At 48.4% G+C, this 26,914-nt stretch overlaps 1 protein-coding gene across 1 annotated transcript in view; it reads right to left on the bottom strand.

The window, feature by feature from the left end:
- The window catches only part of CSMD2 (CUB and Sushi multiple domains 2), a 649,885-nt gene extending 633,391 nt beyond the window's left edge, over positions 1-16,494 (bottom strand). The window contains exon 1 of the mRNA XM_015134762.3: positions 16,175-16,494. Coding sequence (XP_014990248.3) covers positions 16,175-16,361 — 187 coding nt within the window. The 5' untranslated portion in view covers positions 16,362-16,494. The remainder of the gene's footprint in view (positions 1-16,174) is intronic.
- Positions 16,495-26,914: the final 10,420 nt, after the last annotated feature.

Genomic DNA, 26,914 nt, shown 5'->3' with positions numbered 1-26,914 from the left:
TTCTAATGTTTGTGCTCAGAGAATGCACTACCTAGTTCTTCTCAGACTCTCACAGGCACAGGAATTGACCTGGGGATCTTGTTAAAATGTAGGTTCAGTAGGTGGGGGATGGGATCCAAGAGGCTACATTTCTAAAAAGCTTCCTGGCAAGGCCTTGAACCATACCTCAGAAGCCAAGGGTCTAGTGTTTCCCACGCTCATCTGGTCACGAAACCTTTGCCCTCCTCGAGCGTTTATTTAGTAGTCCCTACTTCACTTCCTGAAACCCAAGGAATGAATGAAACCCCAGGAATGGCTGAATAAATGAATCAATGCCATCTCTGGGCCTCCCAGTGTTACTGTGCTTCCCACCTTCACGGTCCTATTTGCATAACTGGCCATTTGCCTCAGTTTCCCTGCTGAGCCCCTTGGGTCCTCACTGGGACCACAGACTCTCTACATACCCGTTCACCGAGCTAGGGCTATTCTACCCTGCTTGCTCCCTCCCCTGGGTCCGAGGTCCTGTTCCAACCAGGGACAAAGCGAAGGCTGGACCTTGGCCTCCTCAACCCCACCCTCTGTAGCTTCCTCATCTCCTGGCTGGCTGACCTCACCTCAGCCTGCCTGCCATGTCTCATCCTGAAATGCCAGCTGCTCCCCACCAACAGGCCCGAAGAAAATGGCATTTCAGTGCTGCGTGTCTGCTCTTCAGAGAGTATTAAATCTAGAATAATGGGAATTAGTACACGGAAGAAGTTGAGGATAAGACTCCCCTGAGTGTCCTGATTTCTCACCTAACAAATCCAGGGCTGGAGGAAAGACTTAGTGATTCAGGAGCTCCAAGCTGTCAGGCCAACCCTCACCAACAGGCCTTTTGTGAAGTGTATTAAGCAGTTTAGGAATGCTAATGCGTGCCTTTGGGGCTGGTGCCTTCCCAGGCTCTTCCAGGGGGCTGCCTAATCTCATCAACACAAATCTGGTCACCCTGGTGACCACCTCTGGGCTGCCACACTCCCTGGGAACAGGTCCTGACGCCATCAGCGCCAGGGCTAATTATAAAGGAGGGACAGAAGGAGGGGAAGGTGGTGCTGCAAAGACAGCCCAGGTGTGGGCTGACTTGTGGAGGCAGAGCCTTTGCTCAAAGTCACCCAAGACCTGAGCCCTTCTTCTAGTCATTCGTGAGTGGGGTTAAGACCAGGGTCATCAGAAGGTGAGCAGGAAGAACTCACTAAAGACGCAGATCCCTGCACCCTGCTCTCAGATCCTCTGATTCAGAAAATCAGAGGAAGACCTGGAAACCTACTTTTTTTTTTTTTTTTTTTTGAGACAGGGTCTTGCTCTGTCACCCAGGCTAGAGTGCAGTGGTGCAATCATGGCTCACTGCAGCCTTAACCTCCTGGGCTCAAGCAATCCACTTGCCTCAGCCTCTCGACTTGCTGGGACTACAGGCATGTGCTGCCACCACGCCCAGCTAATATTTTTATTTTTTTGTAGAGACAGGGTATTACTATGCTGCCCAGGTTGGTCTTGAACTACTGGCCTCAAGCAAGCCTCCCACTTCAGCCTCTCAAAGTGCTGGGATTACAGACGTGAGCCACTGCACCTGGCCAGAATCTACATTTTTAACTGGGAAACCTGTACAGTGGTTAAGCCTATGGGATGTAGAATCAGACTAGGTTTAAATCCAGGCTCTCCCCCATCCTAGTTGTGTAGTCTTAGCAAGTAATTTAATTTCTTAAACCTCAGTTTCCTCAACTGCAAAATGATAGAATTCTTAGGAGTTTTGTAAGGCGTAAGGGAGGAATGAGCAGCTCTCACTAAGCATAGGGCCTGAGTGTTCAACAAGGGACAGCCAGCCAGGGACTGCAGCTCACGCTTGTAATCCTGGCATTTTGGGAGGCTGAACGGGGAAGATTACTTGAGGTCAGGAGTGCAAGACTAGCCTGGGCAACATAGCAAGACCCCCATCTCTACAAAAAAATTTAGAAAAAAAAAAAAATAGCCAAGTGTGGTGGCATGTGCCTATAGCCCCAGCTACTCAGGAGGCTGAAGCGGGAGGATCACTTGAGCCCATGAGGTCGAGGTTACATTGAGCCATGATCACACCACTGCACTCCAGCCTGGGTGACAGATCAAGACTCTGCCTATGAAAAAGATAAAAATAAAAACTAAGGGACAGCTTCCACAAAGAAGACTATGATGCTGATAAAGGGGGGACGCAAACTTGACACCTCCCAAGCACAGCCTGCTGCGTTAAGCCTTTGTCTAGCTGCTCCCTCTAAGATATTCAACCTGCAAATTGCCCTCCTTCAACTGAATGCCTGCTCACTCTTGAAGAGCCCGCTGGCACCTTCTGAATGAAGTCTTCCTTCTTCCCCTCTCCCCCTCCGCTGTGCTTGGAGCTCCTTTGGCCTTTAGTAGCTTATAACGGTCCTTGGGGGGAGGAACTTGGTTTTAAAAGGTATTTGTGCCCATGACCCCCAACCCAGGGCCACTGTACTAGGTACTCAGTGAGTGTTCCACAACCCAGCCCCAAGCTCCTGGGCAGACAGGAGCAGCCAAAGGCCTTAAAAAGCCACCTTGTTGACAGAGGTACGGGGTTGAAGCCTGGCTAAAGAAAAGGCCACAGAGGGGAGGGTCCTGGATGGGGTGAGGGTGGTGGCAGCAAGGTCAAAGGTCAGGAATAGGCTCTCACAGCTGGCAAGGCTGAGGATCGGGAGGAGGATGACTCACAATGAGGAGGAGTCCTGGTTTCCTGGGAAGTAGCAGCACTGGGGAAGAGGATGGACAGGAAAGGAAACGAAAAGACATAAGTGGAGGAGATTGGCAGAGAAGGGAGAGAAAAGGAGAGAGGCAGAAGGAACAAAAAGTTGACAGGCACACATGGCCTGGACAAGGTAGAATATGGCAGGTCTCCCCACAGACAGCACCTGGAAAGGACTTGCTAACTGAGCCCAAGCAGGTAGACTTTCTATTTTCCTTTTATTTCTCCTTTCTTCCCTCCCTTCCTTCCTTCCCCCCTCCCTCCCCCCACCTTTCTCTCTTCCTTTCTTTCAGTCACGTTTTTAAGAGAGACAGGGTCTTCTAATTCTGTCACCCAGGCTGGAGTATAGTGGCACAATCATAGCTCACTGCAGCCTCCAAGTCCTGGGCTCAAGCCATCCCCCGGCCTCAGCCTCTCGAGTAGCTAGGACTACAGACACATGCCACTATACCCAGCTAATTATTTATTTATTTATTTATTTATTTATTTATTTATTTATTTATATACAGAAGAGGTCTCACTTTTTGTCACTTAGGCGGGTCTCAAACTCCTGGCCTCAAACAATCCTCCCACCTCAGCCTTCCAAACTGCTGGGATGAGAGGCGTGAGCCACCACACTTGGCCTATTTTCTTTCTGGATGGAAGTTTTGTGATATTCTCACGGAGGCACGATGAACACAACCTTAACTTATGATCCATGATTCATGGAATGGGTTTCATGTACTTTTGGCTGTTCACTTAGCTGTTTACCCTCCCTGGGAGGCTGGGGCACCGGGTAGAGGACTCGTGGAAGAAAAAGGATCCCCTCAGCCCCTCCTTGCTGATATGGGGCTCCAGGCACCCTCACCAAGACCGGCCTTCCCCAGTAGCATCCTACCCTCATTGTGTTTTTTCAGAGACCTGTGGCTGCCAGCCAAGCCATCTGGCCACCCTCCTTCTCCAAACCTTCCAGACTTCTCAGTGCCTTTCTTTGGTGAGCAGACCTTCTTCTAGACCTGGAACAACCCACTCTCACTCAACCAGGAGCCCATGCAGATGAACCTGCACTGTCGCAAGCCGTTTCCTGCTCCTCTCTTCACCTGCTCACTCCTGTTGATCCGGCAGGTCTCAGCTTGAACATCCTTCTCTGGGAGCTTTCCTTGACCCTTTGTGTCTAAAGAGCTGTCCCTCTTTTTTAAAAAAAAATTGTGGTAAAATACATATAACATAAGATGTGCTATCTTAACCATTTAGAAGTATATAATGTAGTGGCATTAAGTCCATTCATGCTGTTGTGCTAACATCACCACTATCCATCCACAGAACTCTCTCCATCTTGCAAAACTGAAAGTCACTGCCCATTAAATGATTAAGTCCCCATCTCTCCCTCCCCAGCCCCTGGCAACAAACATTCTATTTTCTGTCTCTATGAATTTGTCTGCACTAAATACCTCACACATCAGTAGAAGCATATGGTAGGTATTTATTTGCCCTTTTGTAACTGGCTCCTTTCTTTTTTCTTTTTTCTTTTTTTGGAGATAGACGCTCGCTCTGTCACCCAGGCTGGAATGCAGTGGCGCGATCTCGGCTCACTGCAACCTCCACCCCCCCGGTTCAAGTGATTCTTGTGACTCAGCCTCCTCAGTAGCTGGGACTACAGGCATGCACCAGTATGCCCGGCTGATTTTTGTATTTTTAGTAGACACAGGGTTACACCATGTTGGCCAGGCTGGTCTTGAACTCCTGGCCTGAAGCGATCCACCTGCCTAGGCCTCCCAAAGTGCTGGGATTATAGGTATGAGCCAGTGCACCTGGCCTGTAACTGGTTTCTTTCACTTAGCATGATGTCCTCAAGGTTCAGCCATGCTGTAGCAGGTGTCAGAATTTCCTTCCTTTTTAAAGCTGAGAGATACTCCATCATATGGATATACCACATTTTGTTTATCCACTCATCTGCACATGGACACATGGGTTGCTTCCGCCATTTGGCTGTTGTGAGTAATGCTGCTCTGAGCCTGTGTGTTGCTGCCTCTCTTATGCACACTCAGTGCTGAAACTTGCCCATGTCCCCAAGGCAGCTGAGAGCTCAGGCACACAGAGGCACTCAATAAATGCCTGTTGAAGGACTGAGTAATCCTCCTACCCAATCTAGGTATAGCATCCATCCATTAAATTGTACTTTAACTGGGGCCTTCAGGAAACACAGGGCCTTGAGCCAGAAGAGAAACCTCCTGTAGAATGTGGGGGCCCAGGATGGACAGGAAGATTCGAGGACTCCTCAGAGTCCTCCACACAGACAGCAGGTCCCATGGGACCCCACCCTGCCCTCTAGCTCATCAGTGCCCTCATATCTCAATCTCTACCTCCCCCAAAACACTGATGGATCTGACTATATCAAAACGAAGCATTTGTGTCCAAAGAAAGCTGGCATATGCCAAATAGATGGATAAAAGACTAGAAGAAGCTAGTTGTAACTTCTAAAATTAACAAAGGGCAACACCTAGACTATAAACAAAACTTCTACAAATCAACCAAAAGATTTCTAAGATAAGAAATCCAATTTTTAAATGGGCAAAGAATATAAATAGGTAATTCAGAAAAAGAGAAGTTCAAACAGCTAACAAGCCTGTAAGAGAGGTTCAGACTTACTAGTAATCAAAGTGTAAATTAATACAATGAGATGGCACTTTACATTCCTAAAAATGGCAAAATTGGACAGGTGGCTAATATTAGGTACTCATGAGGACGTGGGAAGACAGAAACTCTTGGGCACTCTTAGTGGAAATGTGACTTGGCACACCATTTCCATGGTGCTCTGGAAAACACCATGGCAGAACATGAAAAATTAACACATTAACCCAGGTACCAAATCCTCCTTCGTATAGTCCAGAACTATTCTCACACAGGGTCCCAAGAGGGAATGTACAAGGATGTTCTTCAGAACTTTGAGTGGTGGAGTACGGGGGAGTTGCTGATAAGCTAGAGGGCTAGCCTCAGGGGAACAGATACGTAAAATGTGATGGATGTATAACTCGTAATGCAATGCAGCAGTTAGAAACCACTGACTAGGTACACTCAATGAGTATGGCGAGATATGCAAAATATGTTATTGAGTAAATAAAGAAAGCAGATGAAATTTATACTTCAATATCACTTATAGAAATAAAAAATACATATACATACAAACAACCCTATATATTTTATAAGGATCCATGCTTTTTTTATGTTATTTTATTTTATTTTATTTTTGAGACGGAGTTTTGTTCTGTCGCCCAGGCTGGAGTGCAGTGGTGCGATCTTAGCTCACTGCAACCTCCACTCCTGGGTTCAAGTGATTCTCCTGCCTCAGCCTCCTAAGTAGCTGGGATTACAGGTGCACACCACCACGCCCGGCTAATTTTTATATTTTTAGTACAGATGGGGTTTCACCATTTTGATCAGGCTGGTCTCAAACTCCTGACCTCGTGATCCGCCTGCCTCAGCCTCCCAAAGTGCTGGGATTACAGGTATGAGCCACTGTGCCCTGCCTGGATCCATGCATATTTGAAGACATACATCAAACACATCAGAATGAGTACTTACTGGGATTGGGATAGCTTTAGGATTGGGGATGAAGGGAAGCAAACTTTGCGAATAAGAGAGGAGCTTCGCACAGATAGGTGATCATAAAGTGCTTGTGGACTGAGGGTAGGATTAATTCAAATGTTATGCACCTGAGACTTGGTGGGGGTGCAGAAAACAGAAAACGTCAACTGTGCCTTCCATGTAACTCAGGAAAACTGTCCCTGTAACATTGTCTTCTTTCCATGTTCCTTAGAACAAAGTATGGTAGGAGATGTGCGTCCCAGTGGTTCTCGAATACAGGGAATTTTCCTCTTGCTATAGTTAAAGGCCTCATTCAGATCTCATACCCTGGATGAATGTGTCAGTGAGAGCGAAGCCCAAGCAGTCAACTCTCCGAGACTGAACTCAGAGTGCTGCTGCCCAGGGGTGGGTGGTGGTTGGGGAAAAGGCTGCATCCAGGATATCTGATGGGCTCTGGATGGAGATGGCTTGTTTCTTCCCTTTTGAGTTCTCAGGAGCAGTCCCACAGGCCACTGGAGGGCAAGAATGGATTGAGGCCAAGAAGCTCAGCAAGCCCACCCTCCTTCACCTATCACCCCTGAGACCTGAAAAATAGCCTGGCAAGCTGTCTGCAGAGGTCGTGAGTTCCCCATCTCTCGAAAGCCAAGAAGCCCAAGCCCTGGGCAGGATCTCCCACTGGATGGGCTTAAACTAGATACTTTTTTGGTCTTATTCTAATATCTCTGGCTTCTTTTTATTTTGTTGATTAAAGAACTTCCAAATCCATCATTGCATAGACACACTGTGTATTATTATCCCCATTTTATAGGTGGGAAAATAGAGGCCTAGGAAGATGAAATGATTGGCTTCTGGTCACATAGATGGTTAGGGGCACAGCCAGGTCTGGAAGGCTGAATTCCTGACTCCCAGGCTGAACAAGGCCTTTCTCCCAGCTGAGGATCTGCTATGGGTCAGCCCTTCTAGGAATGCACATATGATAAAGCCAGGAGGATAGGGCCACATAGGTCCCTGGCAGGAGGGGATGCCAACATTGAGATGTCTGTTTTTATGCTAGGAACATTTTAGCATGAACTGAAAATAAACTATTAAACTGTCATCTCCTTCTTACTGCCAAGTCCACACACATCACCAAGTCCCAGCCAATCACTGAACTCCCTCCATTCCTGAAACGGCAATGCAGGAAGCAATGAAGGTCGGTAGGTAGAGAGATTGAGGCTGGGGTAGGGAAAGGGGTGGGGTCAGGCAGCAACTGAAGACAAATCTCCCGAGGCCTGAGTCGACTCTACCACACTTACTCATCTCAGAAAGGGCCATCAATCATTCTGCACAAAATGTCTGCACATTCTCTCATAATATACTTGTATCTCAAATTTCAAAGTCTCTGCTTTTTCCCTTTACAGTTACATCCGTCACACTCGCTTACTTTCAATCAATAAATAGATGGAGCTACTTAATAATAGAACTTATTCTGTTTTCTATTTGAAAACCTTGAAGATGGACACATAATTTTTTGAGGTTTCTGGATTATAATTGCACTTAATTGGTATAAATTAGACATTGGCAGGTAGGAAGGCTATTTGTGTTGCAATATAAGCCCTTATTTTCTGTGTTAGATGGCACAGGAGATTCTCAAGTAAATTTCTAAGAGTAATTTGGTGCTCTCAGTAATTTAACTATACATACATTATTTTTAGCATCATAAAAGTTCCTTACAATAATGATTTTTCAAGGGTGGGACTGACATCCCTTGAAAGACAAATTCAGTTTAAAATTTTCCAATGCAGACACGAAAAGGTGGAAAGTAAAAGAGTCTCTAGGAAAGAGACTCCCCCAGCAGAGGGGGCCGTGGAGGTAAACCCCTACTCCATCCTCGGCTTTCCTTTCTGTGAGTGGAGCCACTGTACTAGCTCTAGGGTAGGCACAATGTCTTTCTCTGATGGTGGACTTGATAGGAGATGCCCTGGTGCTCCTGGTTTATGCCAAGCACAGTTTTCTGATGGATTCCTGGTGGTGGCCACATGGCACTCCCAGCGTCTCTCTGAAGAATGATCCCTTACGGCAGGAAAAGGGAGCCTCCAGCATTTTAGGATTCATGCTATATGGGACCAAAGGCTAATGGAGACTTTATGTCTGCTGGAAATTTCACAATTCAGGTGAGAAACAAACTGACCAACGTTCAAGAAGTCCTGCTCAGGAAGATGAAGATGCTACAACACTGTGAGGCGGGCCCAGCTATTTCCAGTGCCCTTCCTCACTTCCCATTTCCTCATGCCCACTCAATTGGTGCCCATTCAATTGGTTATATAATAACTCCATCTTATCTCCCAGTCTCTTGTTCCAACTCAACCAACCCAAACCATCCCAATAAATCTGATTCACCTCTATCTCATTCCATTCTATCACAATACATCTCACCTCCACTCCATCATATCCCAATTGTTCCATTCCACTCCATCCCAACTCCACCCACCCCATCTTATCCCACCCCACCCCAGTGTCTTCTAACACATTCCCTCCCCACCTCACCCTGCATCCCAGTCAATCCCCTGAATACTGCACACCCCACCCTCTCAATCCCATCCCCAACATCACATCTCGCTCAATCCTATCCCATTCCATTCCATCACCTATCTCACTCTATCTATCCAGTGCCAATGCAGCCCAACCTACCTTTGATCTTACTCAGTTTACGTTTTCCTACTTGAGCTCAGTCTACCTCAAATTATGCTATGTCTCCAATCCCTCCTCATCATGTTCCACTCCATCTCCTCCCCTCTCATCCGCTGTTTGGCTAAAGTTCACATTTGTGGGTGTATAGTGGGTCATGACTATCTTTCATGTGGCATTAAGCTACCTGAGAAGGCCAAAGGGGTCTCACCTTCTCCCAAAGCTCTAAGAACTAAGTGTGTGTTTCGGTGGGAGAAAAGAAAAGAAGATAGAGAATCTCATTTTTAGAAGAGGAGTATGAAAAGACAGTCCAGGAGGTTGAGTTCTCTAGAGTCCAGGGAAAACATAAATATGAGTTTCCTTTGTTTCTCTTAACTTACAAGAGTAAGGAAAGAGCTCTGAGAGCCACGCCATCATTTTCAAGTTGAGAAACTCTCATGTTGCATAGCCCACTCTTTGCTTTCTGTGGGTCCAAGGGAAAACCAAGTCCTTCTCAAAGCGAGTGAACCCTGAGACAGAGTCTTTGTAAGGATAAACACTCTGAAATAATCCTCCATTTTCAGGTTCACCCCGATGTTCCCCTGTTGTTGGGGAAGCTCTCACGACACTGCAGCAGACGGAGAGGAAGGGTGAGAGGCCATGTGCTACCCAATGAGAGAAACCCAGGGAGGGCAATGCAGTGCATTCTCGAGGTACAGGGTTCTCCCTCCCTACCCTCCTGGATGAAGAGCATAGAGCTGGGTTGATGGGTTGGGTGAGGGGACCAGGTTCTAAGGTGTGTGCTTTCAGCCAGAGGAGCAAAGAGAAAAGACCCTCCCCACTGCATATAGTGGTGCCTGAGAGTGGCAGTGTGTGAATTGTTTCTCTTATATTTCTAGGAAGCTGGTGCAGAAAGCAAGTAGACTGTAGTTGCAGTAATAGTAATAGTATGTAACATATATTGAATGCTAACAATGGGCCCAGCACTGTAACAAGTGCTTTCCATAAAGATGGGCCCTAGGGTCAGGTAGACTTGAGGTTAAATCCTGCTTTCTTTACCTACCTGCTCTACAGCCTTGGCCCAGCTGCTTACTTTCTGAGCCTCTGTATCTTCAAATATAAGATTACAGTGATAATTAAATGGTAATGTCTATAAAACATTTAACCAGCACTCAGTAAAAGAGAGCTATTATTATTGTGCAGATGGGCCTGGGGCTGCCTCCCACTTGAAGATGCCCCTTAACCCATTTCCAGTATTCCCAGCTCCCAGTTGCCCTGGGAATGCCCAAGAGGGTGGTCTGAGGGAAAGGAAGCCCTGGGTTCCAAACAACTTGCCTCTGATTGTCTCATCAGCTCTGACTGTCTCACCAGCACACTGAATGAGTGTCCACTATGTGCTCTGAGCTGGGCTACACTGCCCTGCCTGAGTTCACAGTCCTTTAGGGAAATGAGACAGATACCACCTCATTAAGCAAGAAATTTCAATATGTCCTGATGAGTCTGACAACAGAGGAAACTTGAGGAGTTGTAAGAACCCACAGTAGAGTTCCACCTAGATGGGTGTTTGGGGATAGAAACCAAGAATGACTTTACAGCCTCCCCTCCAGGAGCTTGTGGTGGAAAGGAATGGACAATAGCTGCTTGAGGATTAAAAGTGTAGGATTCAGGCCTCAAAAGCAGCACAGCATAACTGACGAGGATAGCCCAGTGGGAAGAGCAAGGCCAAAGAAGGCAGCCTGGGCAGAGGCTTCCAGGGATGTGGTACCAGCTGAGTCCCCAAGAAGTTGAATAGCAATAGGGTTGTGAGTAAAAGATTTGGCATCAGCCAGGCCTGCATCCAAACTGTGGCTTGGCTATTTACTTAGTGTGTAGATAAGTTATGTGTCCTCTCTGAACCTGTTTCTTCATCTATGAAATGGGAATAATAATACTGCAGGCTTCACTGGGTTGCTGAGAGGATTGAGTTAATACACACAAGTGCTTAAGACAGTGCCAGTGAGTACTCAGTGAACATGAGCTGTTAGCGTAACTCCCCTGGGTGCCCAGAACAGCATTCTGAGCATGGTAGGTGGGGCAGGACATGGTGAGGGCACACAGACTTACTGGCTGATTCCTTCAGCCACAGCTTCTATTTCATAGGCACATTCGATGAAGTATGGCACTGGACTGGTTGCATCTCTGGTTTCTAATCCTTCCAAAAACTCAGGAATTACTTGTCCTTTTTACAGCAAGGAGCCTGAGCCCTAGAGAGGCCTGAAGATCAGCTGGGTCTCCAACAAGGCTCTGCGGAGCAATCAGATTCCCTTAATCCTGCTAGCATGATGATGAGGGTGAAACAGGCAAGTCAGGGACATGAATGAGGGTGAAGGGGGTGCTGCTGAAGCTGCCTGCTAGGCTCTGCCGGAGAAACCCAAACCAGGCAGTGTCCAAGACCCTGCAATTTGGTCCTCCAGTCCCTGGTGCATGATTCTAATCTCACCTTCAACAAAGCCACACACTCACCAGCCCTAGATACGGTGGGCACTCTCTGCTGCAGTCAGCTTATTTTTTAAAAACCATGAACCCTCAGCTTGATTGCAAATGGAAATTCAAATTCATACACACACTAGTGACTGAGTAGTGAAATGCCTTTCCTTGGCTCAGGGTTGGAGAAGAGTGGTATGCCAACGGCTTATTGTTGCATTGGTTCTAGGATCTAGGGAGCTGTCACCAAACGGTGATACTTAGTTGTGGGGAAAAGGAACAGGGGACCAGGTGTCTATGTCATCTTATTACCTCTGCAAACCAGCTGGCTTCCTTGACCCCTGATTTAGTCTTATCAGTCCCTGGAAAACTGTCCAAGGTAAAGAAAACTGTACAAATCATCTGACTGAACAGCCATACATCAAGCACCAATTCTATGCCAGAACCTGAGCTGGATAGGGGGATACCAAGAGAAATAAAGCACCGTCCCTGCCTTCAGTAAGCTCACAGTTTAATATAAAGCAGACAAATAAATGCTTTTTAATACAACTCAGTTTGCACTATAATAGAATATTGAGTACAGTCAGTGCTCTAGTCTACAAGAGGCTGACTAAAAGCAAGCACTCAGCAACATACAAAGCAGGGGAAATTCTTTTAATTTGGCATTTGATTTTTTTTTAAGCCATGACGTGGTTGGCATGGGAAAAATCAGAACTTTGTCAGAATTCCGTCTACTTATAGTTTAATATTGCTTTTTTAAAATTACTTAGTAAGGGAGTGGAAGGCAAGATAGCTTTTTCAATGTTCAGAGCTTCTCAAGGAAAGTAGCTAGGTTTGAGAATGATTGAGGATATGAAACTGACAGAATTTCATGGCCACACGATAACGAAGGAGTTGAGGATAATCCTAAGGTTTCCGGGCTCCATAACTGGGAGGCTACAGGAACCACCAGCTCACACAGGAAATACTGGAGGCTTAAGAAAGAAGCTAATAAGATTGCTTTGGAAGAGAAACACCTAAGTGAAGAGGTCCAAGAATCAGCTGGATATATGGGTTACCTGGACCCAGAGTTCCCGTGGACCAGGAAGTCAATAGATGAATATCAGGAGAGACGTCTTGGCAGAAGAGATCTGTCTGGAAGCTTCAGAGTGTGGTAGTGGAAGGGCTGGGCAAGGATGAGCTCACCCAGGCAGTGGTGAAAAGGAATGGGAAAAAGTACAAAGAATTAGATGCTGCAGGACCCCATACTTCAGGGAGGGGAATAAGTGAGTGTTAGAGACTGAGAAGGAACACACAAGAGACAGGAGAAAAAATCAGTGAGACACAGTGTCCCAGAAGCCCAAGGAAGAGAAATTCATCCAAAGTGGCCACAGCCACAGAGAGATAAAGGAAAATAAAGACAAAGTACAATGTATTTGGCAATTGAGGTGGTCACTGGTGCTCTCTTCTAGAGTGTTCCAGTGTCATCCTGGAGACAGAGGCTGAAGTAAGGAGTGACTGGTAGTAGAGAAAAGTGACATGAAGACCCCTTTGAAGAGAAGTGACTGTAAAAGACAAAGAGAGATGGGACAGTGGCTTAGACAGGTCAATAGGGCCAAGAAGTCTTCTTGGTTTGTTTTATGTTAAAGATGAGCCTGTTTACAGGTCAAAGGGAAATGTGTTTTAAGAAGGGAGGGTGGCCAGGTGCAGTGGCTCACACCTGTAATCCCAGCATTTTGGTGGGCAGATCATGAGGTGAAGAGTTCAAGACCAGCCTGACCAACATGAAGAAACCCCCGTCTCTACTAAAAATACAAAATTAGCTGGGCGTGGTAGCTTGCACCTGTAATCACAGCTACTCCAGAGGCTGAGGCAGGAGAATCACTTGAACCTGGGAGGCAGAGGTTACGGCGAGCCAAGATTGCACCATTGCACTCCAGCCTGGGCGACAAGAGTGAAACTCCCTCTCAAAAAAAAAAGAAAGAAAGAAAGAAAAAACAAACAAAAAAAAAAAGGAGGGCGATTGATGGGGAGAGCAGGTAACTGGTGGGAAGTCTCCAGGGAGGCTGGGGGAGGGGGAGTACAAGGCAGGACAGGGACTAAAGGGGTTGAGGGGAGAAGGTATGGGTGGGTAAGGAGACTCCCCTTTTTCAAATCGTTTAATTTATACGGTGATCTGTATACATAGTGGGTAAGAAGACTCCCCTTTTCAAATCATTTTATTTATACAGTGATATTTATCCAGTGATCACTGAGCCGAGGAAGGGAGACGGTTCAGTCCTGAGCATCTTTTAAATTCAACAGTGTGAACTGAACACAAAATGAATGTGTTTCCCCTTCAAATGTACCAAATCCTGCCGATCTCCTGTCACCAAGTTCATTTCCAAATCTCTGCTGCCTGCAAGGCCAAACAGCCCATCTAAATGCGGGAAAAGCTTAAAAAGAAATGTACTGGGCTGGGCGCGGTGGCTCACATCTGTAATCCCAGCACTTTGGGAGGCTGAGGCAGGCGGATCACCTGAGGTCAGGAGCTCGAGACCAGCCTGGCCAACATGGTGAAACCCCGTCTCTCCTAAAAATACGAAAGTTAACCGGGCGTGGTGATGGTCACCTGTAATCCCACCTACTCGGGAGACTGAGGCAGGAGAATCGCTTGAACCCAGGAGGCGGAGGTTGCAGTGAGCTGAGATCGCGCCATTGCACTCCAGCCTGGGCGACAAGAGCAAAACTCCGTCTTAAAAAATAAAAATAAAAAAAGAAAGAGAAGAAAAGAAATGTGCTGGAAGCTTGCCAGCCAGAGCAGGGTCTGCCAGAGAGGAACTACTCCAAGCCATGAACACAAGGTCCCCTCCCCTCAACTTCTCTACTGACCAAGGAGCTGCGAGCAAATGGATCTCTATAGGGCAGGATTCCAGCACCGCTGAGCAGTGCAAGCGCCGGTGAGTCGGCCTTTTTCTCTCCCCTAGGGGCAGGATATGCCCAAGGGGCAGGGACAAATCTAGCCAGAAAAACGATTCAGTCCGATGCCGAGACATTCTCCAATCAGCTAAGCCAGACACCGGCCTCGCCTCGACAAACGTCCGGGAGGCCTGGCGGGAGGTAGCAGCAATCCCCCCACCGCCCATGTGGCAAGTCTGGGTGACCAGCAGCGTCGGTATGGACAGCCTCCCAGTGGGTGTGGGTGTGCGAGAGGCCAGAGCTCCCAGGCGCGCGCACCGCGGGCGCCCCTCTCTGGGTGTCGGTGGCTATGACTCTTAGCAGAACCTGAGAAAGTCCCGTCAGCTAGGAATGAGAGAGCCAGAGCTGGCTCGGGGCGCCCTCCCTGACCAAGAACCCCAACACGCCGCGGTTAAGCGGTGGGCGACACGGTCTGTGAGGACAGACTCACAAGATGCTGGAGGCCAGAGTGGGCCAGAAAGCTCGCCACTCACTGACCTGCCAGAGGAGAGGCGCACTTCCCCGAGAAGGGGAACTGGGGTGGTCCAGGCCAAACCTTCAGAGGTTCAATCGGTGGTTTCAAAACAAAACAAAACAAAACAAAAACAAAAACAAAAGAAAACACGGCTGCAGGTCGAAGGTGCCCTAGGTCCAGGCCTCGGCAGCAGGTGTTTCGGTTTCTCCCCCAGTGGGTATCAGCCTCCAGGGCTAAATGAAAATGCGGTTCCAGGCATCCCGGTTTGGACCCGTCTCCACCCGGGCACAAGGAACTTTCTAGGTTGTGGCTAGAACTGAGCTTCGGAGGGGTACTGTGGGTAAAGTGGGAGAGGACCAGTCACGGCCAGTAGCCTCCACAGGGGACCCGGTTCCCTAGAAGGTTCGCGTACCTCCCCCGCGCGCTGCAAGCTGCAGCCAGACACCCGCGAAGTTCCGGGACTCTCCGCACCCGCTAGGTCTGCCCCCTCCCGGACTCGGTTGTCGGGAGCTGGTCCCGCTGCCCGCGCCGCCGCTGCCGCAGCCCAGGCGCTCGGCTGCAGCAGGGCGCGGGAAAGGGCACTTTGGCGCGGAGTGAGAACCGAGGGGAATGTGGCAGCGCGAAGCCTGGCGGCGACACTCCCTCCCCCGCCCCCGGCTACAACCCCCACCCCCTCCTTCCAGTCCCTCAACACCCTCCAGCCCCCACCTGAGCCCTCCTGCAAGGAATGCGCCGGACCCCCACCGTGGGCACGCGCCCACCGGAACCCCCTCCTAGCTCCGAGCGCCGAGGGAGGGGTAGCATTTGGGGAGGGGGGTGGCGGCCGCAGTCTCTAGGCGGCTCTAGAGGGGGCACCGGTTTCAATTGGAGAAAATGGGCGGGGGCAGGGAAGGGCAGACCTTGCAGACGCGAAAATAGGTCGGGGGTGCACGGTTCCTCTGCAGCCCCCTGGACCAGCGTGCCTGGCAGAATCGGGAGCCGGGGGAGTAGGGCTCCGGGAAAGTTTATCGGAAAAAAGCCTAGCACCTTGGGGGCTGGGAGGCTGGAGAAACTGAAGCCACAGACCAGGTGCCCCGCAACCCCAGGCGGGGATGTCTGTCTCCCAGGCCCCCACACCGGCCGCATCCGGCCAAGTTGCGGCTGGGGCTGGGGCAGCAATGAGGGTGAGGGTGGAGGTGAGGACGTGGCTGAGGGTGGGGTGGGAGACTGAAGCAGGAGATGAGAATGAGAGTAGGCAATTGGGAGGGTGGGAGATTCTGGCAGGGATAGAGGCCGGGGGAGGGACTGGGACCGGGTCAGGATGGGTGGGCTCGGGGCTCGGGTGGGGCGCGCGGCGGCCGCTGGCTCCTCGGCGCGGCTGGACTCACCCGCGGCGGCCGAGACGCTGAGCAGCCCCCAGCCCAGCAGCAGCAGCAGAGGCGGCGGCGTTGGCGGCGGCGGGCGGCCCCAGCGGCTCCTGGCGCCCGGCACGAGCGCCGAAATCCCGGCTTCGCCGCGAGCCCTCCCCGCGGGGCAGCCGCAGCGCCCCAGCTCCAGTCCCCGCGAGCGCGGCATGGCGCGGCCGGCAGCGCCGAGGGAGAGGCTCCGCTCGCCGCCGAGGAGAAAGGAGGTCAGGAGAGCTCTGGAGCTTTTTTCTGCTCGGAAAAAATCCCGGTACGCGGGAGCCCTGAGCTTCTGCGGCTGGAATGAACCAAGTGTCCGCCCGGCCGGGGAGAGGCGCGCTGCGCTCTCGGAAATGACTCGCTCCAATCCCGCTTCGCGGGGTTCGCGCCGGGGGGCGGGGGGGTGAATTATCCCCGGATTAATCACTCCGGAGCCGCTTCTCAGCCGCTCCAAATGCTGGGGGTGGAGGCGCAGCTAAGGAAAAAATATTGGGGGGCGGGGGTTCCTCTTCAGCGCCACCTCCACCTCCAGATAAACCACAAATTACATCTAAAGGGTTGTTTATCCCTGTTTGTTTTGCAATTGACCAGTTTCTTTTAAGTTCAATCCTCCCGTTTTCATTTATAAGATCACCCATTAATACATCCCACACTCCACACACACACACACACAGTGACATAGACACACGCACTCACACACACAGGCACATACACACACGCCTCTTCCACGTTTGGAAATTGGAATCCTGTCTGGGAAAAGGTAACCAAAGAAGGACGCGGTTCCCCAAGTCTTGGTTCTTAAGAGCTGCTCTTGGCTGGTGGCTTTGAACTTGCAATCTGGGGCCGGGGGCGATGCTTATGAGCCTCATTCACAATAGCCTTCTACCCCATCCCAGGAGAGGTGCGTGTGCGCGTAGACAGACGTAGGGTTAAGAATTGGAGGGCGGTGGAGCGGGGTTGTGTGTGGGGGGGAGAGAGGGGACCTGTTCATTTGACCCAGTGCGGTCCCACTCCTACCCTAAGACAAAAATCTCAGGATGGCAGAGGCAGTCCCTGTGTGCACGGGAGTTGGGGGTGGGGAGTGAGATTGGTGGAAGGACGGTGCAAGAGTTACTAGTACAATTTATCCCCAAATTTAAATAATTGGACCCTATTTATTCCTCTCCCCCTCCTCCTCCCAGCCAAGGCCCCTTGGGAAGAGAGTTCTTCCCAAGGGCGTGAGCCGCTCCCCAACCCTCCCCAGTAGCGGCGGCTTCCAGGCCCCAAGGGCTCAGCGTCGGTCCCCACCCCATCCCCCACCCGACTCGGTCGCCGTCTCTGTCTGTCTACTCCAGGCTTCTCCGCCAGTCACGATGGCTCTTTTCGCTGTCTACGCCAAACTCTCGGCGAGAGGGAAGAGACGCTTCATGGAGGGAGGCTGGAGGAAACTGGGAGGGGCAAGACCCGGAGAGGAGGCTCCTGCTGGCGCGTGCAGTGGAAAGGCACCTGCGATGGGCGCCCCCACCCGCTTTGTCGACGCACCCCAGAGAAGCTGTGCTCCGGGCTTAGGAGCAGCCCGTTTTGGCCAAAACGGAGCTTTGGCATCTGTGTGGCCAAGGGGGCAGTGGCCGGCGGGCGGTGGGGCCTGAGAATTTCCGGGGAAGCGTGTGGAGAGGGACTATAGGGATGGCGACCCAGGCTGGGGGTGGTTGGCGACCCAAGTTCGCCGGCTGTCAGCGTGGCCAGGAATTTCCATCCAAGGAAGGGTGTGAAGAGGGGCTGTGGAGTTGATATGAATTGGCGGGAGGGGGCAGGGCTGGAGGAGTGGAGGCTAGTCCCTACTCCCCATGAAAAACTTCCTCCCCAGAGCCACGCTTTCGCAGCCTCCTAGATGCCACTCTTCCTCCCTCCCCCCTACCCCAAGTTGTTCCGGTTTCCCTGCATGAGCTCATCCCACAGCTGGGGAGCCAGCCCGGTGGCCCTGGGCGGGCGAACCTCCTCAGAATCGCCAGCCCGGTCCCCACCCCCAACACGCTTGCTTGCCCGCCCCTCCTGACGCCGCCTTGCTGGGTGCCAAGAACCAACCGAAGCAGCCAGAACTCCTCAGTGAAAGGCCTGCTTTATGTCCCTGGGGCAGCGGGGAGGGGGCTTCTCCCTTCCCATTGTCCAGACTCAGCCCCCGAAAGAGAGGGCTCAGCCTTCCCACCAGCCCTGGAGAGGAGGAAGGGACTGACTACGCTGGGAGTGAGTGGTGGTGGTGGCCTTGGGGGCTGTTAGCTGCGCTTGCCTGGGGGTGGGCTCCTGGCTTCTAAACTCCGACTTTACCCCTCTCTTGGAGGCGGGGTTCTCCTCCAGAGAAAGGAACTGGCAGAGATGCCCAGGCCTCCTGTGAAGCCCACAGCTGGGCAGAAGAGAGTCTGGGCTGCTCTGTAATTCTAGGGCTGCAGGCCAATGGGCTTTCTCTTACCCTCTTCTCAGCTCCAGAACTTTGCTCTGTGGCTACAACAGGCAGATGAGATTTACCCCCAAAACCTTCCCGGGCAAAAGGAGTGTTTGTCATCCTTCTCCCTAGGTGCTGTGGAGGGCAGAAGCACCTATTTTATCCCTGTAAAAGGCCCAGTTACTCACATTCTCCGCCATTCCTGCTCTGTGATCTATTTGGGTCCACGTGCATTTACCTCCGGTGCTCTGGGGCCCTGAGCCAGGCTGTGCTGTGGGCCATGCAGAGATGCACAGCGTGTGGTCCTGCTTTGGGAGGATGCAGGCCAGAGGTGGAAACCCACACATAACTGATGTAACTGATACCATCAGACAGCGATAATCACCATGACTGAAGAACTGGCATGCTACCGAGAGGCATGTCAAGACAGTGAGCTTTTCTTGGACTTGGGAGATCAGAAGGCTAATTTAAGAAGGAAAGTAGGATTTGGGCTGGAACCTGAGACATGGATAAAGACCTTAAAAAGGTGAAGATTCATTTACTCAACAAATATTTATTGAGCATCATTATGTGTCCAGGTGCTGTGCTAGACAATGAGTATACACCTAGTGAACAGTCCCTGACTTAATGAATGCAGGAAATATGTACACAAATACACATAAAGTTACTAATTAAGGATGCTACAAAAGGAAAGTTTATGGTGCTAGAAGAAACAATACAGGGACATGCTTTAAAGAGACGGTCTCGGAAGGCCTCTCTGAGATGGCAACGGTGGAAGATGGGATCTAAAATTAAGCAAGATGCTCCGGAAGCTGAAGCCAGAGGATCATTTGAGCCCAGCTGTTCAAGGCTGCGGTGAGCCATGATCGCACCACTGCACTCCAGCCTGGGTGTCAGAGCCAGACACTGTCTATTAATTAATTAATTAATGTAATAATAGAATTAAGCAAGACAGCCATGCAAAGTTGGGGAAAGAGCTTTTGGTATAGTGAGCACAGGCAAGGCTGTAAAAAGGGAAGCAGGCCAGGAGGAGGAGGATGGGGCTGGATCAAGGTAAGCAATGGGAGATGGGGAGTGGGGCAGATCACATAAGGTCTATTAGTGGATGGCGAGGAGTTTGCATTTTATTCTTAGCCAGTGAGAAATAGAAGGTGTATTAATTTGCTAGGGCTGCTGCCACAACAAAGTACCATAGACCCTGTGACTTAAACAACAGAAATGTATTGCCTCACAATTCTGGAGGCTGGAAGTCCAAGATCAAGGTGTCGACACGGTTGGTTCCCTCTGAGGCTTCTATCTCTGGCTTGTAGATGTCTGCCTTCTTCTCCCTGTGTGCTCACATGTGTTCCCACGGTACATATCTGTGTCCAAACTTCTAATAAGGACACCAGTCATACTGGATTCAGGCCCAACCCAATGACTTCATTTTAACTTAATTGACTTTTTAAAGACTCTAACTCCAAATAAGGTCACATCCTGAAGTACTAGGGGTTAGGACTTCAACCCATGAATTTGGGTGGGGGGCACACAATTCATCCTATAACAGGAGGAGATGACTTTTCAGATGGAGGAAGGAGAGAGATGTTTGACAGTCAGAAAATGTATGTAAAGAGATATCTGTTTACATTTATTTTCTGTGTACAGCATGGCTCCTATAGCGAAAAGTAGACAGCTCTGAATACGAAAGACAGGTTTTCATTTCTGGGAAAGAGAAGCCAAGTGATGTGGCCTGACATATACTCTAGCTTCTCTGTGAGGAAAGGGTAAGAAGGGAAAGGGTACCACTTGGAAGACTACTATGATGGTCTGAGCGAGGAAACATGGGGGCAAAGGCAGAGATGGGGACCCTGGAAACATCTGCAGGGCAATGGAGAGACAGGAGTCAGACACAACAGCCCACCCCCATCTAGCCTAGGAGAGTGTTGGTCTCAGCCCAGCCCCCGGTGCTGGCTCCCTGCCTCCCCCTCCCATTCTCCCTATGAACAACAGGCAGCCGTGGGTTGAGGTGTCTTTACAGTATCACATTGCAAAAAAGCCCAATGCAGTCTAGTGACTAGCCAAGATAAGCCTAATATCCAGATAAAATCAGAGTTTGATTTAGAAAGAATACAAGGCCTGATGCTCTGGAGAACTCTGCCTCATTCAAGGAGGAGCGGTAGACCTGATGCCCCGAAATTTTCATTCTGACCCAGGAAAAGATCAAAAAAGCCTTCTGAAGCCAAAGGAGAGAGAGTGAGCAAACGGGAGATTCTAGCAATGTGAGGGCAGAAACAGAGGCCAAGGGGCAGGCAGGGCTGCAGAGAAGGGCTACAGGACAAAGATGGGCTCAGAGGAAAAGCTTGGGATCCCAATTGGGGCACAATTTTAAAATCATGAGCATGATCAGGCCAAAGCGAGTATCTCCCAAGGGTGAGGCTATCGCCATAGAGGTGGCAGTGATCTGCTGCCCAAGGAGTGGCAACAGAGGGGCTTCATGAGGAAAAAGCCCAGACCACACCAAGGTGAGGCTATGGGCTTCTGAAACGAGGAGGGAGAAGTGAGAAGGGACCCACAGCCTAGGCCGTTCCTATAGTGCTACCACATGCTGCGGTCACCAAATTCTGACATTCTTGGAGAAAATTCTTCGTTTGTGTATAAGGAAAAACAGCTCATGCCAGTGACAAAACAGTGTTAAGCCATTGAAATATTGGAATTTGTTCCAGCAGCTAGCAATACTCTTATACAGGCTTCCTCGTTTTTTGCATAGCATCCTGTGTAGTCATTCACTTACTCTTCACTTACTCTTTCATTCGTTTGCTCATGCCACACTGAGCTACATGTCAGAGTCTGTGCTAGGTGCTGAGGAAACAAACATAAAGAAGAATAAGACATTCCCATGGCCCCTGTCCTCAGGGGGTTGATAGTTTATTGAGAAGAGAGTTAAATAGCAAAGCATGATTGATGACTCCAGAAGAGATATAGCGTGTGATGGAAACAAGAAGGGCTCCTAGCTCAGCCTACTGGAGGGGCAGGTGAGAACCAGCACTTTCCAGGAAGAAAGCACAGAGTGGGCCAGCTCAGGGAGGGAAGACACAGTGTGTAAATCTGCAGCACTCACAGGGTACCAAGGAAGGGCGTGGGGGTGGAAATAGACCTCTCTTCTGACTCAACAGTCTCTCCATAATTGCTGGTTTTCTTATTTGTCCCGGCTGATGGGTGGGCAAATCCTAGGATGGAAACCTCTTTTCTCCCAAGTCCCAGGGTCTGTATTGTATCTGATATTCTCTCTCCTCAGATGTCTCATAGGAGCCCCACCCCACTACTTCCTCCACAGCCTTGCTCAGACCTGGGCTTATTCAATTCTAATTCTCCATCCAGCCTGCCTCTCTGCACAGCTCCCCAATTCAGGAAACAGTTTCCACATCACCCAGATCCTGAGCCAGAAACCTATTTATCCTGGACTCCCATCTTGCCCAGTCCCCACATCAAGCCATCACGGAGCCCTCCAGATTCTGCCTCCTAGACACCTCCCAGATTCTAACCAGAGTCCACAATGGCTGTGTTTCAGGTTACTTACAACAACTGAGTAACAGATGCCCATCTCTGCTCTAGCCCTATTCAATGCGTCTTCCTCTCTGCCACCAGCTATCTTTTTAAAACACTCACCTGATTTCACAGCTCCTCTGTCTTCTCTGGACTTTCCCCCATGGCCTGCAGAGTAAAATCCAAGCTCCCTGCTAGACCCTCCCTACAAGAGCCTCCATCACCTGTCCCTGCCAACTCCTCTAGCCTCAGATCTCCCTCCTCCCAAATCCCCAAGCTCTAGCCATTCTGACACCCTTGCACTCTTGCAATCAGCCATGCTTTCTCTCTCCTTTCCCCTGAGTCCTTCTGTGTTTTGTTCTCTTTGCCTAGAAAGCTCCCCTCCTCCTTCTGTGACTAGCCTTCTCCTATTTGCCCTTCAAAATTCAGTCCAGGTGACAGTTCTTACAAGCAGTATTTGTCAGTGCCATTCAGAGTGTCTGGTACATGGTGGACATTTGGGGAATTTTTGCTGAATGAATAGATAAAGAGATGGATGGGTGGATGGATGAATGGATGGTTAAGTAGGTGCTCAGTAATGTTTGTGGAATGGACCCAAAGGTGTCTCTTCTAGACTTCATTATTTGAGTTCCTTAAAGAAATGCCTTCACTGAGTTATGATTTAATGTTATGCTGTCTTCAGAGAACCCTGATGTGAGAAACTGACGAACCTAACAGCATCTCTGTCTTTTATGAAAACAGAATTGTGTATATTGCCCACTATGTCACTCAGTGTCCTTTATACAAGGACTCATGATAAATTCATGCTTGGGGTTATTTCCTGGAAACATTTTGTCTCTGCAGATGAAGATGTGTATTTTCTGCTGTCAGAAAATAAAAACTCTGCCACCCGATGTGTTTCCATTTTTGCTTTAGCTGACAAATAAGGATACCCAGTTTTATTGCCTTATTACCTCCATGCGGCCAGACCAATTCAGGTGCTGGAAAGTAGCAACTCTTTCTGCTTTTCTTTAGATGGAGTCAGTTCTTCCTTTATTCTTTGATGGTGTAGTTTGTACTTTTTAATCTGAAAGGCTGCCTCAAATCATCTCAGCAGTAAGGTAGAAGAAGTCTTACGTGAATGCATTTTAGTGACCAATGTCCCGACATGGAAGCTATGGAAGGAAGGGCACAATACAAAGCTTCTAGCTGAAGGGTTTCCCATAAAGGGCCTCGCCAGGAATTCTTGGTGTACGTATCACCACTGGGGTCTGGCAGAAAGACCAAAGCAGGAGGAAAGCCAGCTGAATTCTGACTTTGTTGCTACCTCACTGCACCACTATTGCCACCACCATATTCTTTTCTTCTGTCATCTATGACCTTCTTTTTCCCTAACTTTAAGTGCAGATCTCATAGGCTGCCATTTTTACATTGCTAGGCTGTCAATAATAATAGTTAGTGATAATCATAATTATACATTTCTTTTTATTAAGAGCTTACCATAAGCCAGGCACCGTGTTGAGAAGTTCACATGCATTTCCATATTTAAACCTTCTCCCTACCCCAAACCTATTGTTTTTACCACTTTGCAGATGAAGATATGTCAGAGAAGTTAAGCATATCCAAAGCCACCTTTATCAAATAGTAGAGCAGGAATTCCAATTCAAGTGTGTCAGCTGCCACCACCCAAGCTCTTAACTGCCTCCTCTCCTATGGGCCAGGAATGAGGCAATAATAAGGGATACACCCCCAAGAAATGGCAGAGATCACTGATGGTGTTGCCAGGAGAGAGAAGCCACAGAGTCACAGCTTTGCTTGCAGAATATTCAAGGTTCCTTTTCAAAGTCCTAGAAATGGCTGGCTGCTCTGCAGCCCTGTCCTGTTGCTGAGACAACATGAGGGGGAGGCCCACTCCCATGAAACATGGCTGCAACCTCCCCTTCCTTTAGCTCTGATGGTTAAATCCCCAAGATATTTGCCTGGGATACCCCTATGCATGGATCCTGCCTCTGGCAGTTTGACCCATTGAACCTTATTCGCATGGGAATGGGGGTCACTCTGGATTTTAGGGGACCTAGAAAAACCTTTGAGTCCTAAACATTTTATGATTAGTCCCACAATATAAAGAAGAAAACTGCCACATGGAAATCAGTAAATATTTAATTAAATGCAGAGTATAACATTATGTCAACTTCATTAACTGTTGGATTTAGTAGTCATAAAAACTTCATTGCATTTGATAACAATTTGTAGGTTGGAGTTTTCTCACTGCACAAGATTTCTCGAGTAGGCACTAAGATTGGTGAGAAATCACAGCCCATCACAAATTAAATAAATTACTCATGGCCAAAAACTTTCAAAAGCAAAATGGCAAAAATCCTTTCAATTTTCTTCTATAGCCAAAAAGTTATTTTTACGGTGAGAGGTGGGTGTGTTTAAAATATGTTAGATGAGGAACCTAAAAGGACCTACAAGAGTAAGCAGCTTTAGGGGCTATATGATGATTGTAAAATAGCCTAGGACATTCCCATGTTCCTGAGTTTTCCAGCCCAGCCATGTTTGTGTCAGAGATGAAAGCCAGGTGACAAGAGGCTTTGACTGGATGGGAGGTAAGGAGAATTGCCTCTTCCTTAGGCCTTCCTGGTTCCACAGAGAAAAGTTAAGAATCCCAGAATTCTAAATAATGATAGCCAACATTCACTGGATACATACATTAGCCAAGCTATTATAAGCACTTTACATGTATTATTTCATTATCATAAAACAAGTCTATGAGGTCGATATTTTACTGTCTCTGTTTCATAGATGAGCAAATGGAGACATTGAGGTTAAAGCAACCTGCCCAGGGTAATGTAGGTAGTCAGGGGGAGTTCAAGAAGTTTTCCAAGCTAAAAATAATTCACAGTTGAAATGGTGTCCATGACCATTAAATGCTTCACTTCAAACTCTAAAAAAGACAGAGACCAAGCTCGTCTTCTTCATTACCCTATCTTCAGCACTTCAAACAGTGCTGGGCATAGATACATGTGTTGGAGGAACATAACTCCATGTTGGATGGAAACTGGAATAAGTCAGTTTATATCACACTGCTCCGCACCAGGCACTTATGGAATGCTTTACCCCTGCCTCCTTCTCTAGGTGATTCTGTCTAGGTAGACATCTTTTTCATCATCTCTAATCCCTGTGTCTTGCACAATTTTGACCCACGATGGGTGCTAAAAACTGAACAAAGCCTGGAAAGGAGTAAGTGATTATGTGAATTCATCTCTTCATCACAGAACAACTTCCCCAGGACAACAAAATTCTCCCTCCCTACACAAAACACCAAATCTGCTATTCAGAAACTCCAAAGGCATGCATTTCAGTGTAATCAACAAGCAAATGACTATACACGTTTATCTGCCAGTTGTTGTTCGAGGGACTTTCCATGTGTTAAGCAATTGGTGAGTGATAGAATATCTATAGTAATGCTACAAAGCAAGTATTCTTTATTATCATCCCATTTTACAGACTAGGAAATCAAGTGTTATGGGCTGAATTATATACTGCAATCCTAAACCCAAATACCTCAGAATGTGACTATATTTGGCGATGAGTCCTTTAAAGAGGTAGTTAAGATTAAAACAAAAACAAAAACAAAAAAAACCATTAGGGTGTGTCCTAATCTAATGTGACTGGTGTCTTTTAAAGGAGCCATTAGGATGGGGACAGATATACAGGGAAGACCATGTGAGGACATAAGGAGAAGACAGTCAAGTGCAAGCCAGGGAGAGAGACCTCAGAATGAAACTAACCATGCCAACATCTTGATCTTGGCCTTCTAGCCTCTAGAATGGCAAGGAAATAAAGTTCTGTTGCTTAAGCCACACAGTCTGTGGACTTCATTATGGCAGCCCTCCCAAACGAATACACTAAGGCACAGAGGAACTTGCCTAAGCCTACATTGCCAGAAAACGTGAACTCAGAATCTGAACCCAGGGACTCTGGTTCCTGAGTATATGTATTTAATGATAGGAAATGTTCTCTGTGCTGTCCAATATGGTAGCCACTAGCCGTATGTGGCTCCTGAGCATATAATATGTGGCTATTGCAAATGAGGAGTTGAGTTTTTCATTTAATTTACGTTAAAATAAAATTAAAATTAAAACAACCCCATGTGGCTAGTGGCTACCATATGGACATAGCTTTATACTATTTCTAAGTACATCACTTACGATTTTTGCAGAATTTTCTAGAAATCTCATCTGTGCACGCTAAAAACATGCTCTATCTTTGTTCCCTATCCCTGCTGTATTTGATTTTTTTTTTTTTTTTTCAGCTCTTTCTGATTTAGCCCCTGTTGCCTGGTCTCCTGCTGAGGGGGAGAGGGAACAGGAAGAGAGAGTGAGCTGGCTAACTTTCCAGAATCCTGGGGCCTGGGCAGTGCAGGGTCGTTGGTGTTCTGCTCTAAGCTTAGGTGTTAGCCAACCAAATGCCAAGCAGCACAAACACTGAGTGACATTTTCAGAACTATTAATATTTCATCAGAAATGATCACTTTTCCTTTAAATACACTATTTTAAAAGGTTTTCTACATTCTTAACTATAATTTTATTCGGTCGAGGCCCGCGGAATTTTCCCCAAAGGAACACATCTTCAATTTTGTAATGAAAATCAAAGGAGAATGAAGCTCAGATTTCAAAATTTAGAGTCAACATTTCCAGGAACTCAGCCCCTCTGTAAAGAGCAAGGTTGTGTATTGGGCACCTACTATATAACAGGCACTTTACATACAGTATACCATTAATTCATCCAACACATTTTTT

Source organism: Macaca mulatta, chromosome 1, assembly GCF_049350105.2.
Source record: "Macaca mulatta isolate MMU2019108-1 chromosome 1, T2T-MMU8v2.0, whole genome shotgun sequence".
Lineage (NCBI taxonomy): Eukaryota > Metazoa > Chordata > Mammalia > Primates > Cercopithecidae > Macaca > Macaca mulatta.
This window is presented reverse-complemented; position numbering and strand designations above follow the sequence as displayed.